This window comes from Diuraphis noxia, unplaced genomic scaffold (assembly GCF_037042655.1).
Source record: "Diuraphis noxia isolate RWA-SAM2 unplaced genomic scaffold, SU_Dnox_SAM2 contig0002, whole genome shotgun sequence".
In the NCBI taxonomy this organism is placed as follows: domain Eukaryota; kingdom Metazoa; phylum Arthropoda; class Insecta; order Hemiptera; family Aphididae; genus Diuraphis; species Diuraphis noxia.
Genome location: NW_028301712.1, coordinates 85111304 through 85129240, shown reverse-complemented (window position 1 = coordinate 85129240; position 17937 = coordinate 85111304). Strand labels below are relative to the sequence as shown.

Sequence of the window (17937 nt, the reverse complement as noted above, 5' to 3'; positions counted from 1 at the left end):
TTTTATAGTTAAAAATTTTACGAAATCTGTCGAAAACGCGAAAATTTGCAAGTAATTTTGAAGTTGAAAAATCATAAAATTTTTTGCGTTTATAACTAAGGATTAAAAATACAACACTAAGTTCTCCATAAGTTTTTCTTCAAGTAGCTATAGAGAAATCTCGAAGTATCATTATAGAAAAAATTTTAAGTGCGTTTGAATTTTAAATTTTTACGAAATAGCGTAACGATAACGATTTATCCTGAAACGATTTTAAATATTTGTTATTATTCAAAAAGTATAAGTCCTAGATACTTGAAAATTTTACCAGTTATTAGGATTGGTATTTTCTTTACATGATTAAATTTTCAAAATATTTTGACTTTTTTTGAGATATTTATAGACGACTGAAATTTTCAATTTGTCTGAAAATTTTTTTTTGAAGTGTCGATAAAATTTTTTTGGCCCTATCAAAATACTTGAAAATTTAATACAAAGTTCCTCATAAGTTATTCTTAAAGTGATTAAAAAATTATAAGAATACATAGGCACAATTTTTTTTATTAGCATTTGAAGTTCAAATATTGACTTAATACGTAAAAATTACGGCAATGTTCAAATTATCTTAGATAGAAATTCATAAAAATTTTTCTTTTTTGATCTAAGATTTGAAAATTTAATACAAGGCTCCTATCATATTTTTACAATAGCAGTTGAATAATAAAAGAAATATATAGCAACATTTTTTTTTACATGCATTCAAATTTTAATTTTGACAACATACATAAAAATCACTAAAATTCGTAAATTATTTTATTTTAGAAATTCATAAAAAATTTCCCTTTTAAACCTAAGATTTGAAAATTGAATACAAAGCTCCCAAAAATATTTGTACCATAGCAGTTGAAAAATCAAGAAATGTATAGTCACATTTTTTTTTTATAAGCATTTAAAGTTCAAATTTTGTGTAAATACGTAAAAATTACGAAAATTCGCAAATTATTATAGGTAAGCTAGAAATTCATAAAAAATTTTCTTTTTCAATCTAAGATTTCAAAATTTAATACAAGATTCTTTACAAGTTTTTCAATCTTTATCACAAAAAAAATGTCCACTGGAAATTCAAATTAAATTTTCATTAGCATTTGAATTTCAAATATTGACAAAAATTCGTCAAAACCATGACTATTTGCAAATTATTTTGTAGTTCAAAATTCATAATATTGTTTGTATTTATATCTAAGGTTATAAAATTTAACACCAAGTTTTCCATAAGTTTTGCTTCAAATAGCTATAGAGAAAATTTGAAGCGTCATTATAGGAAAAATGTTTTGAGCGTTTGAGTTTTAAATTTTTATGAAATCGCGTAATGATAACGATTTATCCTCAAACCAGGTATTCATATATCTATGATAATATAAGGTATTATGAATTATGATAACTACATGCAATGTTTTTGGAAAAAATTATTAACCATGCCTTATGCAAAATGCGTAGGTACTAATTGAAAAATAAAATATTTGTTTCAAAATAGAATATATGACAATATTTAAATATAATATATCCTAGACTGACAAATCATCTCCGTTCAGAATCGTTTTTCGTATACAATGATACCTATCATTGCATTCAAATTTAACCCCATCCATTACAGTAGCCTACTGTACAGCAGAGTGACATCCACGACTTACCCGCTTTTTAATAAATTAATACATTGTTAATGTTAAGTTAATTGTGTAATGTATTGTTGGTATATAGTATAGCTTACTTATTTGTTAGTTCATATAATTTTATTAAATTTTTGAATTGTTTACTATTTATTTTCTGGACTGTCCTTTTATATGCAATTTTTTTAATTGTTTGACTCTTTTTTTGGTATTTAGGATGGCCATCTACAAAATTTTTGGCTAAAACATTGGTGTCAGTTGTATTATCATGATCAGTAATGTGATTGAACAATTCATCATTCTCATTCGTCAGTTCGAGGGTTGACACATTACCATTGTGAATATTTATTTGGAGTATACAACCATTCTCCAAGTATTTGGGTACGTCTGTTTTATAGTGACCATAACTATTTAATATAATATTTAGTTGGTCTGTTGTCAAATGTTCATTATCCGTTTTATTATGTAATAATAACCTGTGCCCCAACATTATTGCCCCTGCTATATTTTTATTTGTTTCCTGTGAATGTGTACAAAAATTAATGTTATTGGAAAAAAAATATATATATACTCTATTTATGCTTACATTTTTGAAAACATATTTCTTTTTTTTTTTTTTTGTGATCACAACAGACGAGGGTAATGCACATTTAATGGTCACAAAATTGTCTTCCGGATAATCATTAAATGGCTCACGGGGTTGCTCTAATATATATTATTATACAAAAATATATTAATTTATAATATTTGTAATTATTGTTGCACAGATTATTAATATTTAAATATTTTTTTTATTTTTTTTTTAAAATTTTAATTATTTAAGTTAAATTATTAAATATGTTTTATATATTTAAATTTAAATATTTAAATAAATTTATATATTAGATAAAATTTGTAATTAGTGTTGTATAGATTGCAAATTGTCTTTTTTAATAAAAAAAAAAAAATTTATAATATTATAAAAAAAATAATGACTCACCAATGAAATCAGAAAATTGTATATAATCAAACACATTTCTATATGTATAGTATTCAATTATGTTTCGTTTTGATAAACCTACCATAATTAATGTTCTCTTTTTGAACATAATATAAGTTTAAATTAAATTTAAATAAATTAAAAATAAATAAAAATTTAATTTAAATCAATTAAAAAAGAATACAAATTTAATTTAAAAATATTATTAGACAAAATGGGACTTCTCAAAACTCAGACGGTGGACAACATAGATATGGATAGTGGATCAGTAAGATTTTCAATTATATTTCGACAAGCAAACAATTTATCATCTATTGATGCGATAACAAGTGCGGGGGACGGAAAATTACGTTTATATATAGTGGTGGCTAAAAGTATCATTCAACCGTAGTAATCCTGCACCGATATACCGTTTTCTGGACAACTCGACCTCACCACAACTTTATGCAAATTGTAAGTATCCAAAATGCATTTCCCAAAAAGGGGACATCCTAACGAAGCCAGGGATGTGCTTGGCTAAGTCGTAGTACAATATTTCGATTTTTAATGAATTATAATAGCTATAGATATCTACCGGCATAGTGCAAATTGCGTTCGCCTGCACTTATAATATGAAATAAAACTACTAAAAACCCAAATTTGGTTCTACAGATTTCAAAATAGTATCCCTCGACTCCAAATGACTTACTCTATACCCCCAAATAGTTTTAAATCCTCTGGGAAGCGTATTAGACTTGTAGTGGGGGCAAAATCAGTATTTTACCCATGTAATCCTGCACCAATATACCGTTTTCTGGACAACTCGACCTCACCACAACTTTATGCAAATTGTAAGTATCCAAAATGCTATATTACTATAAAACCCAGTTTATTTTTAGACTTGTTGACCACAAATTATAATAACTTATAACGATTTAAAATCATGGCTATTTTTTAATACAGTTGTATACAGGTATATTAGCTTTATACTGGTAAGTTCTTCAATCATAAATTAATATTTAACTTTACCAAAAAAAAAAAAAAAAATTTTATAATTTATTTTACCTACAATGGTCATCATTAATGTTTAATTGTGAAAATATAATTTTATCTAGACCCATTATTCAATATTTGCCGGCCAAGGTAGTCCCAAAGAAGGTCCAATGGGGCAGCATATGTTGCTCCCGTGTGCACACCTATTAGACAGAATTGAAATTCTACTTTCTAGTGTAGTAGCGTTTATTGTACAGTAGTACACTACAATTATAGGACATAGGTACTGTTCTATGGTAATGGTACATTGGTACTAAAGTACACGTCACAAAATTACCAGGTTGACCCTAGCGCGATTTCTCGTCGGTGGTTGGCAACAGCTTCGCGCCAAATTTAAAACTTTGTACTGTTAATAAATAATTATGACGTATTTGACGGTTATTATATCATTAAAAAAAAAAACGCAATTTATGTATGCAATGAAACATGAATCTATATTGTTTGCATTGACAGGGATGATGAAACAGTACAGGTCTCAAAAAAAACTCGCGCACTACAACTACAATACTCCTACAATGAATTGTCATAAATACTTGATATCAATATCACTATAATATAACATGGGCATCTGGACATAAATATTACAATTTATTATATTATAGGCTTGCCATTCGTCCTGGTTTGACCGGAACAGGCGGAACAGTCTCGGTTTTAACACCATGTCCAGTTGTCCAGGTCGGTCATTAATTTTTTCCCGGTTTATGGAAGACAAGAGAAAATTAATTTAATATTATTTTGTTTAATAATAAAACATAGAATAATATTATACATAGAATTTGGGTGTAACTTGTAATGAATTTTATTTAAAAATCAAAAGTAATACAGCTGTATTGAAAACAATTCATTCAACCGAAAAGTATGGACATTAGGTTATTACTTATTAGTTATTACTAACAATTAATAAATGTAAATGCAGTAAATTTAGTTGATGTAAAAAATTGTATTATATATATGTATTCATGTTTATTTCAATATTATATAATATGTCATTATTGTGGTCCACGGACTAAGATATCTTAGTCCGTGTTGTTGTCATAATCCTTATCACTGTATATTGTAATCATAATCCTTATCAGTGATAAGTTATCACAATCCCGGGAACTTTGTCATAACCAAACTTAACAGTAAAGAGATTAGAAAATACTAGTTAGGAGTTTAGGTCCTAGACTCTAGAATCTGAAATAGTGAACTACTGACTAACGAAGATATTGTCGTGTCATTAATACATTCATTTTGTTTTATTTTTTAATAATGCAATCAATTTGATACATTATTGTCCATTAACGTCGTATTATATAATATAATAATGTATAACGTCGAATAATAAACAATACTACTATCTCTAATATTCCATTTTAAGCAACATTATTTAGATCGCAGATAAATTTAAATTTAAAAATGGAGATTTCAATGGCTTCAACCGATAGCGTCAAAGTGTTAGTTGTTGGAGATTCTGGTAATTGTTTTGATGGCTATACCTATATATCGACAGGACAAACAATGTTTACGTTTCCAAAGTTGTGATCAATACATTTTTCAATGAATAATTATAATTTATAAGATACCTAATATTAATTTTTTATTTTTGTAATTTAAATGAAACAATATTTTGAACCGACTGAATATTAGATGTTAGTTCAATTAAAAATAGAATAAACACGTAACTATGAAGTTATTTATTCCCAATTTGTTTAATTGATCGCAAATTACGTTTCTCTTAACTTTCGATCAATTACACCTATGAAAATATATTAAAATGTAATGAAAGTAATTACCTATCTAGGTGTTGGCAAAACATGTTTAGTGAATCTCATGAGTAATAATAAAGTCATAAAAAATCCTAAATGGACGGTCGGAGTAACAGTTGAAATAAAACTGTATAAATATATGGAAGGAACACCTAGACAACGTAATTGTTTTATAGAAATGTGGGATATTGGAGGAAGTTCAAACCATAAAAATACTAGGGATATATTTTATAATGCTATTCATGGTAAGATACTATAATAGTTTTTAAACATTATTATTGATATTTAATTTTTTTTTGCTTTTTTTTCAACAGGTATAATTTTAGTGTATGATTTAACTAACCTTAAATCTAGTGAAAACTTACATAAGTGGTTGGCAGAGATTTTGAATAAGGATAATAACTCAAAATATAAATGTACAGATGGATTTGATATGGAACAACTGGTTGGGTCAAATAGAGTAATAACATTTAAATTAATAACAATTGTTTGGTTTTCATCTCATAATTTCAATATTTGGCTAACTTAATTAAATGTTTACAGTTGATGTAAAAATAAGATTTGACGAGATTAAATTATTTTTGAATATATTATATAAATAACGAGTCGATAAAATTTAACATCTTTAACTTAAAACTATTTATATACTATTCACGCTTTTATTGATTTGGTATGAAAATAAATAGATATTAGATGGTTAGATTGGGTATACTGGTTAGTATACCTTTTTTGTGAACTAAAAATGTGATTGAAATATGACTTAATATTCTTAATAGTTAAAATAACATTTATTAGGTACCTATTTTAGTCTGTGGTACCAAGTTGGATATGGCTCCAGAACGTGGTAAGAAATCTCCTTCTACTGTTGCTGCAGAATGTGGTGCTGATGAAATATTAATTGTAAATATTGCAATGTATTATTTTCTCATATAAAATATAAAATATGTATTACTGTATGTTGTTTAGAACTGCCATGATTCAAAATCATTGGAACCAAGTACAGTTGCATCATCAAAGTTTAATAACTTTTTAGATAGAGTAATACAAACAAAATATCCAATTAGTAACTCTAGTCCATTTGGTCAAGGCCTCTACTCAAGACAACATCAATACCAATCGTCCAAAACTCCACAGTACCCAGTTACTAGACAAATAATATATGATGGTTCACCTACAATTAGTAAAAACACATTTTTCAATTCTAAAACATTACATAAAGACTGAAACATTTGTAATATACATTTAATTTAATAAATTATATGTAATTATATGTAACACTTTCTAATTTTAATTACATGAAAAAATTATAATATACTATTACATAATAGGTAAATAGATAAGATCAGGTGGTAAATTTGGTAGAATAGATTTCTAGTACTCAATTTAATTAAAACTGAAAACAATTAATTGATTATAACACTAAAAATTTAATAAATTATAATATCTATAAATGAGTTAAAATGGTAATATGAGTTTTTTAATTTAAATACAAACCCCTTTTTAAATCATTCTAATATTTATTTGGTTAGGTAAAGCAGAATCATAATTATTGGCAATCAATAACTTGACATTAATAGAGATACCAACCATATTTATATTGAATGATTTGAATTTAAGGTCTAAGTGTAAAATAAGGGACAATATATAGAATCTGGACTTGTTAAATTAGTACATAAGTTAAATTTTGATATAATTCCTACTTAAAATATAAACAAAGGAACTTTCTGAAATACCTTGTTTCTTTAATCATATGGTCTATATCGTTGCTCTGCAATTTCTCTTCGTTTTGACGATGATAACAATTTTTTAATTGTAGTCCAATCTTCAAGTATTTCATGTTCTTTAAGGTTGTAGACTATACATGGGCCAGATACAATAACTGGTTTCCGCTTGGGTTGTACATGACCATAGGGTCGCCTTCCACGTCCACGTCCACTGCGTGTTAAACTACGGCCTAACCAAAGAGAAGCATCTATATCTACTTCATTACGTGCTTCTTCTAATCGCTGAATTTTTTCTTCTAAATCAGCTTTTATAGAATCATACAAAATTTCCTTATTATTCTGAAATAACGAAAAAATTAGCTTAAACCTAAAAGATGTAATATGAAAATTTTTTTTTTTCTTCAATTAATTGTTATTTTAGATTTTAAATAAAAATAATAATAATAATGTGAAGGTTAATACTTTTTAATAAGGCTTTAATAAAAAAACATAATAGTTGTTATATTACCTCAAAGTTTTGTCTTATTGCTTGTTCTTCTGCTTCGTATTTATGTTTTAGATTTGTTAATTTGAACTGTCTCAAAACAGTAGCTACTTCAAGTCGAGATTTCATTTGATCTTGTAATTCTTGTAAAGGTATACGATATTCTTTAGCTGTACCCAATTTTACTTCAACTAATTTCTCATCAATGTCTTTTATTCTTTCAATAAACAACCTAAACAATTAATGTAGTATAAAGTATTAGAACATAATATATCTTTATAAGTTATACATTATTTGTTGTCAGGTATATAAAATATTAGAAATAGTATACTTACATAGTCGGGGTATCGTTTAAATATTTTTGTATGAAATTACACTATTTTTTTAAATAATAAAATGGAATAAATTATGTACCTTAAATTAGTAAATTGAAAAAGATTATAAATAAATATCGCAAAAAATGTTATATAGTGGTGCGTTAAGGTTAGGTTAACATGGTAAATACATAAGTTAGGTTTTAATTTAAAATGTAATAAAAACTAACCAAACACATATTGTGATGATTTTTGTGTAGGGAGTTTTGTTAATAATAATTTTCCCAAAATTACACACTATTAATAATTGGTATGGTTGAATAATATAATTCTGTTTGAATCTCAAACCAAACCCTAGATCAGCTTGTTATTCGATTCGGTTTGAAACTGTATGAAAACAATTTTGAACCGGACTTTTTTGCCAGGATAGTTCAAAGACCGAAAAATATTTATAAAATGTGTCATCATTTTTGTTTTATTAATAATAAATATTGAGGAATAATTAGATTGCAGACCAGTATTGCTATTTTTGTTTTGTCACAAAGGAAAAATATATTTGGGTAAACCATAGGCCACAGTAATAGTTCTTGGTGGCTTTTAATAAAAACATGTTTACATTCTATATTTCTATATTTTATGTGCCTAATATTTATAATATTGTGGAAACTAAAATATAATTCTAATTATGGTAGATTTAATTTTACTTGATTAAATTTGTTTCTTTATAAAAAAAATCTTGAGTTTAAGTTTGACTTGAGACTTTTATCCTCACTAGATATAATATCAAGGAAGGTTATTTGTCTTAAATACTTTTTTATAAACGTGTTTAGGAAGAGGTGATGGAGTTGTAATTCTTAGCTCTCTTTGTCACATATTTAGGTAAGAACATTATCTGAGCTTAAAGAGTGGATTTTATTTAATATTATAATAATTTTCAAGCGACATATAAGCATTTTTAATTTGTTATTTCGAATATCTTGCTTGAAAATTAAAATATTGGATAAAACAACTAATGATTTGGCATAGATAGTGTTCTTACCTAACATTTTGATAATAGGTCAATTCACTTTAATATCAAAACTAGCAGCATATTATTTTAACTAGTCAATGAAAATTTGCTTTATCATGTCTTTTAAGGAAAAACAGAGATTTTTACTCAAAATCAAATTTGATAAAATCGATTTGGTTTTTTGGGTGTAACTCAAGAACTACTAACCTTAGTCCATAGATACTTTAAATTTTTACTACGTTTATGTTATAATTTTCAAAACATTTTGACACAGTATGCTATTTATAGGCTTAAGAAAATTATGATTTCTATTTGTTTTAATTTAATTATTGTCAATAAAAATATTTTGCTCAATCAAAATTTTTGAAATTTTAATACAATATTTTTCATAAGTAGTTTTAGATTAAATAAAATTGAGTTTAAATTCATTATAAAAGTTTTACGAGCGTCTGGGGTTAAAATTTTGATAAAATCACGAAAATTTGTGTTTTTGGTTACTTACAAATTCAAAAAATTTTTCTATTTTTACCTAAGAGTTGAATATTAAGTACGAGATTTATCACAACTTTTTTAACTTTAAGCTGTATAAGTTCACAAGAATGTCAAATTAATTTTTGTGTGAATAAATCAAAGTGAAGCTTAAATTTTAATGACATTGGTGTCACATATTAGTAAACGCATATCATCAAAACAATTTTTTTACATTCTTATTCTTATAACTCAAAAACTAATAACTGTAAATACTTTAACACTTCCTATTGACATTAAAGTACCTATTTAAAATTTAAATTTTGACAAAATTCATCAAACCCTCAAAAATGTGCACAACAATTTTGTTATTGTAAATTTACTAAATGTTTTATTTTTTAAGACAAGGATTGAAAATGTAAAACAAGATTTCTCCAAAGAAGTTCATACTATAACTAAAAAATCTAAAAATATGTGTCATTTAATAAATATTTTAAGACAAAATTTGATTTCCAAACGAAAAATAACCATTGTAGTTATTTAGTAGTAATTTAAAAAGATTATTAGTGGATCATTGAAACTTTTTAGGTGTATAGTTATATTTTAAAGGTACACATATTATTACCGACATTTTCAGATAGAATTATTTTGGAAAAAAATTTAACCTTCTTTATTATTAATATAGTAACGCCTAAAAGTAAAATAAATTGCTTTAATAGCAATTGTATCATAACATAGGCTTAGTAATAACTAGTTAGAATTATAGTATATATTAGTATGACAGATGGTCTTCCTATACAATTTCATATAAAATGATTTTTATCATTGAATTTAAAATTAACACATTCATTACAGTAATCCACATGACAACTAATATACAACAGAATATTACTCACCTACTCATTTGCTCACATTTTTAATATTTATTATATTAGGCATAATTAGTTTTATGCGGGAGTATGAATTAGAAACTAATAATTGCATTTTCAATTATTATCAGAAATGATATCTTAATAGTTCAATCTTTTTTTCTATACTTCATTATTTGTGTCTTTTTTCTAAACACTTAATATGTATATAAATGTAATATAATATGTATACTTTACTAACATTTCTTTTGTTACATAAAATTCTGTTTCAATAGTTTGTAATTGTTCTCGAAGCTTCTTCTCTGCTCTATCGTTCTCTTCTTCGTCCAAGTCTAAAGTTATAAAGTAATGATATAATAATAAAATTGTTTTATTGAATTTTAATGAGAATATTTGATTTTAATAAATTTTACCTGAACTATTGTCAGTCTCAGAATCTGAACTATTTGAATCTGAAGAACTACTGGATGATGAGGTAGATATCACAGAAAGTTTTTTCTTATCGTATGGATCGTCTAAATTGTTTTCAGTAGACACAATTTTACGTACTAAAATGTTGGATCCGCTCTCTTCAAATTTATCAGCTATTTTTGGAATTCTGCTAGCAATGTCTGAATTATCACTACTGAAATAAAGATAATAATATGTATTTATTAATTTGTAATACTTTAATGGTTAAACTTGTTTATTGAAAAAAATAATTGATAATAGTATTTACACATCAATAAATGTTAAAAAATATTGATGGGAAAATAGAATAAATTATTTAAACTATTCATAAAAATAAAACAAAAACAATAATATTATAACGAGATAGCAAAAGTAGGAAAAAATACGACCTTTTCACTAAATTTTAAAAGTAGTATTTTAAAAACCTAATATTTCTGATTGGCAGCCTTTCATTTATTTTAGGTAATTATACAAATATGATATATTAAAATGGTACCTTGTAGCAGTAGACATCGTTAGAAATCCAGAATTATTACTTAATAGATTCGTAATACATTGGTCTAAAATATCCAATCAACGCACATATTTAAACCTAATTTCAATAATGTACAATAAAATAGAAAGTAACGTGTGTCAATTTGGCTAACCAAAATTCGCGGCACTTTAAATATATTTAAACAACTAAAAGTATAAGTAAAAAACCAAAATAATTTCAAAAATAAGTTACAAGTTATAACGAAGTGCTAAACGTAGAAGTTGTGACAACTGACAAACCGTGAAGTCGAAGTAGAACAAATGAAAAAATCAAATATGAACAATAAATTTGTTTACTAACTACAAAACCAAACAGTGTTACACTGAAATAAAATATTTCTGATAACGGATAACAGTGAACTTTGTATAATACGAAAAATATAGGCATAAGGATAAGAATGTTCAGTGATTATATCGATAGATTAAAGCCCACTAGCATTATCTAGATCTATAAACTACGATCTATTTTTTATTGTCTATGGCCACGGACTGAGATAGATCTGCCACAGACTATATCGATATACCTAGTCTGCGATAGATCTATCTTAGTCCGTGCTTGCTAATAACTAGTTTTTAGATCTATGCCTGCTAGATCAACTGTTGACTTTTTTCCATGACACATTTCGCGGACAATAATGATGCTGCTGCCGTTTTTTTTTTTAAGCGGGATGGGATCGTGGATAATAATACAACAACTAGATGGCCTGCCGTCTTTAAACTACAATTGTGGCCGATATTGAAGTCGGCCGCCATTTACAAAGCGGACAACCTTTACATTTAGTCTTATTATAGGAATACTGATAACACCATACTATATAATATTTTATGTATAATCACCATATTATGAACATTATAATATTATAAATTGCGGTTTTTTTCAAAACTGCACATCGCAGTATTATGCACTACTATATACACATTATTATATACTCTATCGTTTCCGACTTGGCCGAGTAAAGTTGCGTACTTATACCACAGAATATATGAAATTTATATATATATATTTCATATAGTATGTACTTATCTCTGCCAAAAGAGAAGACACCTGGCGTCCATAGGCAAAACCGATTTTGATACGTAAATCTGGTGTCTTCTCTTATTATATACATAATATATTTTAAAAACGGTTGTATTTTTAATTTGATTTAAATATACTATTTAAAATATTATTATATTCCATCATGCCTCGTGTTCAGTGCATGGAGGTACAATTGGACAGATACTTGGTTGTTCCCAAAATTTTTTTAAATGAGAACTTTTGTTCATCTTTCTAAGATTAGTATAATTGTTAGTAGTATTTTGTGAACGATTGTAGGTTTCCTTTAAAATATCCTTATAAACTACAATAATATAAATAATTATAAAAATATTTTAGTGTACATTTTCATATATACAGTAATCCCTCGTTATCCATTACTATATTTATCTTTTTATTGTTACTGCTATCTATAATGATTCATATTGTATAATTGTTGTCACTCATATCTAAAAGTTTATATGCTTGTTAAATATTTTTGTTTCTATTTGGATCATACCATACGAATATATATATATATATATATATATATATAAATATATCCGGGGATTAAAAATCCGCGGTTGGGTCGGCGATAACATTTTATTAATGCATACGATGAAATGGGCGAATGTAAGTTCCCACACGAGATATAGCAGGTAAAAATTACCCCTGGATACCCATACGTAAGTTCCCTCACGAAAAAAAATACACTTGTACGTAAGTTCCCACACGAAAAAAAATTATACCAAACACCAAGGCTGGGCAAAGAAAAGTAACTTAACTTAATTTAAAGTTAAAATGTTCTTATATTCAAAATAAAAAATTTCAGACACATAATAATATTGATACAAATTGCTTATAATTTTAACTTTTAATTCGTTAATGCTCAGCCTTGCCAAACACAAACTTCCTTCCCACTTTATTCAGACTTAGGACAGACAAATAACTTATATAACTTTTATAACTTAAAAATTATACACAGTATGCCACTATGACTAGGTATATGAAGTGTTTGAGCTTTCGCAATAAACCAAATAAAATTTGATTTTTTTTTCTATTATTATTATTATTATTATTTTATACCTAAAAAAATTGAATTGGATTTTTTTTATCCAATACAAAAACAAAACAAATTTTAAGTTGTCATTCCTAAGTCTTAATAACTTAACTTTTCCCGTGTGGGAACTTACGTACGGTCGTAATTTTTCTCGTGTGGGAACTTACGTACAAGTGTATTTTTTTTCGTGTGGGAACTTACCAAACCCCTTTTTTTCATCCTTCTTAATATATTATGTATGTATAAATAATTGATAAATTATATTAAAAAAATAAATAATCAAATAATTGTAAAAAATATTAACCTTTTTGTGATTTTTTAAATTAAATACAAAATATGTACAAAATAATAAAAATTCAAAATTGTATGTAAACAAAACCTAACTTCCCGTTTTACATTGCTTTATGGTCTCGTTATCCGCGGAGGTTAGGTTCCAGCAAAGTTGCGCGGAATCGATATCCGCTTTGCTGGAACCTAACCTCCGCGGATAACGAGGGATTACTGTATAGGTAATATGGAAATTTTTTTCTACCAATATTCTGAAATTTTAATTCTATAAACAAACGTCATACACTGACTAAAGAGTAAAGTTATATTATTTTATCATCAGTAAACATTTTGTTTGTAATATTTGCAAGTTTCTAAAAATATTGTATTTTGTTAGTATAAATTAAACTTATGTACTTACATGAATAAATAAATATTTATTTTTCATTTTGAAACCTATAAACACAATAAACATTCTCTAAGCATAATAGGTATTAATTCTTCAAACTCCGCTATAGGTCAATCAATTGGATGTTATTATGTTACATAGGTTAGGTATGTAACAATTACTATACTATTTTGAATTAATTTAAATTCAGATTTCAGTCTATATAATTTGGTAAATAAATCTACTGTTGCTGTGATGACTGATAATATTATCTTGTAAGCATTACAGCTTTATAAATGGCGGCCGACTTCAATGATAAGAAGGAGAAACATCTTAGAAACCATAGATATTAAAGATTTTCAGAAGAAGAATTCGATACGTAACGACTGGGAACAGTTACGTACCAACTCGTATCGAACTATTGAAGTCTAATCCCGATATAGTGGTCGGTACGGAGCGCTATAAAGTATGTTGAAGTTGAACATGTAACTTGAACACTCAAAATTAAATCGATACTTATCGATGCACTTCAATTTCTTCTTAGAAAATCTTGATTCATTTGTCCGTGGTCCGTGTTTTAGATATCATTAACTTTGATAATATTATCTAGAATGAAATAATTAATGATAAATTGATAACGTTCGTCGTTCCACTATTTCACGAGTTTGATAGATACGCGCCATGCTGCATCGTTGCTCGTTGCCCGTTGGTGCTGTTGTGGTATTATAAATTATAATGTTATAGATAATTACAATTTTAGATATAAGTATATAACTCAAATTATTATTATTATTTTATAGTTTATTAAGTTCAGTTTTTTTCAGTTAACACTCATCCAATAAATCATGATGGATGACTCTGAGAATGTCAATAGCGAAGCAAGCGATAGCCTCAAAATGGCAAATCCAGCATGGGCTGATGCTATGAGTAAAATTTTAAAAACAAAAAAACGAAAAGGAAAACCATTAGTATTGTCCAAGGCAAAGATCATTTCAGAAGCCGACCTTCATAAAATAAAACAAGAAAAAGAGGATGTAGATGAATCGTTTGAAGTTGTTGATAAAAGTGGACATAAAGTTGTAATACCAGTTAATATTGAAGAAATTAAAGATGAAAAACCTGACTTGGAACATTTAGAACCAAAAATACCAAATCGAATTCGAGTAGGTATTACTTTTTTAAATATTATCCATGTTTAAATTCAAATATTAACAAATATGTACAAAGTATGCAGTTCTACAGATGTTTATTTTTTAAAAATAAAATCTGAAATAGGTATAGGTAGTATCTCCAACCCTGTCTACCTCAGCATCATCCACTTAAATGAGATATCTCATCCTCAATTCTTATACATTGAGATCAGTTACACTAGGTCTAGGTGTAAGAGTATTCTAATAACAGTTTATAAATTAGATTGTAAGATGTTTGCACTATGTATTTATTTATTAGGGTTTTCTAGTAAATATTGATAAACATTTTTCAAAACATTTTTTTTTTTTTTTTTTTTTTTTACTGTTATAAACAGCCAAATTTCAAGATTTTGATTTTTTGAAAAGTATCAATCAATGAAATTTAGGGAATACTTTAAAAAATACATTTCTACCCAAAATCTATGTCCTTTTGGTTTGTATTTTTTTTTTAATTATTTAAAATGATGAAACATGTTTGTTTTTAGAAATGGATGTTTTTTTTTTTTTTTTTTATTGATCAAAAGGACATCGGCGACAACGGCCATTAGTCTTAAACTTTACATTATTGATTACATTTTTTTGGTATTTTAAATATAATAATTTTAAATTAAGTCGTACAATTCATATTTTCTTAAAAAAGACAAAATTTTGAATGTGGAGTCTGCATTTGGACCGAGGGCTGCATCTAAGGTGGTTGGGATGTTCAGCTGATCGAGTGCCTCTGTGTATTGTCGGCATTCTGTGAGGATGTGATGAACTGTTAGTTCGGTGCCACATGTTGTGCAGTTAGGTTTTTTGTAAATGGATGTTTTGGTATAATATTTACTTGTAACAATACTAAATCAAATCTTATTAAAATAAAAATGTTTTCAATGGCATACATAACTAGTAATTACCATTGTTTGTAGGCTGATGGCTTAATGGAAATATATCTAAAATTTCACTCCCTATAGAGTAGAATAACATCTATCAAGCATATAGAATTGTAAATTTGTATAGAATATTTCTATAAAAATTAAAAATGTTATCACCTAGGTATTTATCTATAAAATAAATTATAAAATTCTTAGTACAAATTAATTTCTTTTAGAAATTAATACACATTAATGACTGCAAATTGGTAAGCATTATAATATTTACAACACCAAAAATTATGATAAAATCAAAAATCAAAAAGTAATTTTACTATATAGTAACCATTGAATATACAATGTTATTGAATAGTTAATTGTAAATGGAAAGTGTTAAATTGGAATTCATTAATTAATCAGTATATTACATAAATTTTTACTGTATTTTTTATTAATGTAAAAAAAAAATTGTACTTACTAATAAAAGGTAATAACTTTAAAAATGTCTGGAGCAAAAAGAGCTAAAATAAATTTTTATATAATAAAAAAATAAAATAAATTTTGTTGAAAACAGTTGTTCTTATATTTTTGTTATAGTATATATAATTTTTTTATTTATTTGGATAAGTATTGAAAACTACTTTTGTTTTTCTTATGAATGTACAATATACTATACCAAGCTAGTTACCTAAAACCCTTCTTAAAACCTTGTTTATTGAAGTTGAATATTGGAGTATTTTTATTTACTACTTAAGAATGTATTAGGGAATACATTCATCATTTTTCTCAGAATCTAAAACACTAAGAAGATATATCACATTGGCCAACCACCCTTATAAAATATGCCATTCTTTAATCAACGATTCATATTATTAATAATTTAAATGGTGTATCTATTATAATTTATAATTTAATTGTTATAGATAAGAGAGCAAGTATTAATGGGAAGACAAAAACCTTCAGTTAGTGACAGAGTTAAAGAAAAAAATTTATCAAAAATTGCTACAAAGTAATTATTTTTAAATTGTATTGAATATATAATTAATGTTTAACATTTTATCTCTAATATTATTGCATCTAATTTGTATAGGGGTGTTGTACAATTATTCAATTTAGTTAAGCAGCAACAAAGAACTGTTGAGAAGAAATTAAAGAATGTAGGACCATCAATTTTAAAACAAGATAAAGTTTTGGAATCCCTAGATAAAAAATCATTTATTGATTCTATCGATCATAGAAAAGTAAGTACATGCATTAATTTCTTCATCAGTGGTGATGGGAAGGATAGATCCCCTATGACCTTTTTTTTATGTATAATATCTAATAACCATTAATTATATTTTTAATGTTTTAATATTAAGATAAAATCATTTGACCAACATTGTTGTCCATTGATATTTTATTACTAATTCATTTTTTGTTATTACAAACAGCTGGATTAAAATAATACAATATTTTTTAGGAAAATGATGAAAGTGGTTGGGACGTTCTTCGAGATGATTTTATGGGCGGAACTAAAATTAAAGATTGGGATAAACAAATTGAAAATGATAGTGAAGATGATGGCATTAATGTTTAAATTTAAATTTAAGTTTTTTTTTTATTTTAAACACTGTACAATTGAAAATAAATATAACTATTACCTATTTGATGATCATTTATAAATACATTTTTAAACATTTAATGTTTTGAATAAAATTAAATATTTACCAGATAAATACTACAGTATAAATAAAAATGATTGATGGTTATAATATGTTGTACATTGGTATCTTATAGTTTTTTTGATAAAATATATTAATGATATTTACAGATTTTATGAATATAAATTTTAATGTTAAGGAACAAGATGAATCCTTGATTTGGAAGCAATTATAATAAAAATAATAAATAATAATAATAATAATTA

General features: G+C 26.0%; 3 protein-coding genes across 6 annotated transcripts; 2 read left to right on the top strand and 1 right to left on the bottom strand.

The window, feature by feature from the left end:
• The first annotated feature begins 4972 nt into the window (after positions 1 to 4972).
• Positions 4973 to 6680, top strand: LOC107164336 (rab-like protein 3). The gene is made up of 5 exons (XM_015512126.2): positions 4973 to 5113; positions 5441 to 5650; positions 5720 to 5865; positions 6201 to 6305; positions 6372 to 6680. Exons 1-5 carry the CDS (start codon positions 5056 to 5058, stop codon positions 6627 to 6629), a joined length of 777 nt encoding a protein of 258 aa, XP_015367612.2. The 5' UTR covers positions 4973 to 5055; the 3' UTR covers positions 6630 to 6680.
• Positions 6404 to 11819, bottom strand: Brms1 (breast cancer metastasis-suppressor 1-like protein). Of its 3 annotated transcripts, XM_015512124.2 has the most exons (6): positions 11220 to 11816; positions 10687 to 10898; positions 10515 to 10605; positions 7638 to 7845; positions 7139 to 7468; positions 6404 to 6576 (listed from the first exon to the last, which is right to left on the bottom strand). In XM_015512124.2, exons 1-5 carry the CDS (start codon positions 11234 to 11236, stop codon positions 7148 to 7150), a joined length of 849 nt encoding a protein of 282 aa, XP_015367610.1. In that variant the 5' UTR covers positions 11237 to 11816; the 3' UTR covers positions 6404 to 6576; positions 7139 to 7147. The 3 variants fall into 3 exon arrangements, with proteins under 3 accessions (XP_015367610.1, XP_015367611.1, XP_015367609.1); XM_015512125.2 differs by having other exon boundaries at positions 6404 to 7468; positions 10687 to 10895; positions 11220 to 11819; XM_015512123.2 differs by having other exon boundaries at positions 6404 to 7468.
• Positions 11820 to 14583: 2764 nt separating this feature from the next.
• On the top strand, positions 14584 to 17674 carry LOC107164337 (RRP15-like protein). 2 transcript variants are annotated; one of them, XM_015512128.2, is made up of 5 exons: positions 14584 to 14707; positions 14812 to 15150; positions 16952 to 17037; positions 17119 to 17269; positions 17491 to 17674. In XM_015512128.2, exons 2-5 carry the CDS (start codon positions 14833 to 14835, stop codon positions 17605 to 17607), a joined length of 672 nt encoding a protein of 223 aa, XP_015367614.1. In that variant the 5' UTR covers positions 14584 to 14707; positions 14812 to 14832; the 3' UTR covers positions 17608 to 17674. The 2 variants fall into 2 exon arrangements, with proteins under 2 accessions (XP_015367614.1, XP_015367613.1); XM_015512127.2 differs by having other exon boundaries at positions 14593 to 14753.
• The last annotated feature ends 263 nt before the right edge of the window (positions 17675 to 17937 follow it).

What these genes read in the sequence shown, in the direction of transcription:
- LOC107164336 (XM_015512126.2), top strand. Translation starts at nt 5,056, where the DNA reads ATGGAGATTTCAATGGCTTCAACCGATAGCGTCAAAGTGTTAGTTGTT. An exon ending in GTTAGTTGTTGGAGATTCTG is followed by an intron (nt 5,114 to 5,440) that starts GTAATTGTTTTG and finishes TTACCTATCTAG; the next exon opens with GTGTTGGCAAAACATGTTTA. An exon ending in AACTGGTTGGGTCAAATAGA is followed by an intron (nt 5,866 to 6,200) that starts GTAATAACATTT and finishes AACATTTATTAG; the next exon opens with GTACCTATTTTAGTCTGTGG.
- LOC107164337 (XM_015512128.2), top strand. Translation starts at nt 14,833, where the DNA reads ATGATGGATGACTCTGAGAATGTCAATAGCGAAGCAAGCGATAGCCTC. An exon ending in AAATACCAAATCGAATTCGA is followed by an intron (nt 15,151 to 16,951) that starts GTAGGTATTACT and finishes TAATTGTTATAG; the next exon opens with ATAAGAGAGCAAGTATTAAT. An exon ending in ATTCTATCGATCATAGAAAA is followed by an intron (nt 17,270 to 17,490) that starts GTAAGTACATGC and finishes AATATTTTTTAG; the next exon opens with GAAAATGATGAAAGTGGTTG.
- Brms1 (XM_015512123.2), bottom strand. An exon ending in TGAGACTGACAATAGTTCAG is followed by an intron (nt 10,606 to 10,686) that starts GTAAAATTTATT and finishes TTATAACTTTAG; the next exon opens with ACTTGGACGAAGAAGAGAAC. An exon ending in TTTTATGTAACAAAAGAAAT is followed by an intron (nt 7,846 to 10,514) that starts GTTAGTAAAGTA and finishes TTAATTGTTTAG; the next exon opens with GTTGTTTATTGAAAGAATAA.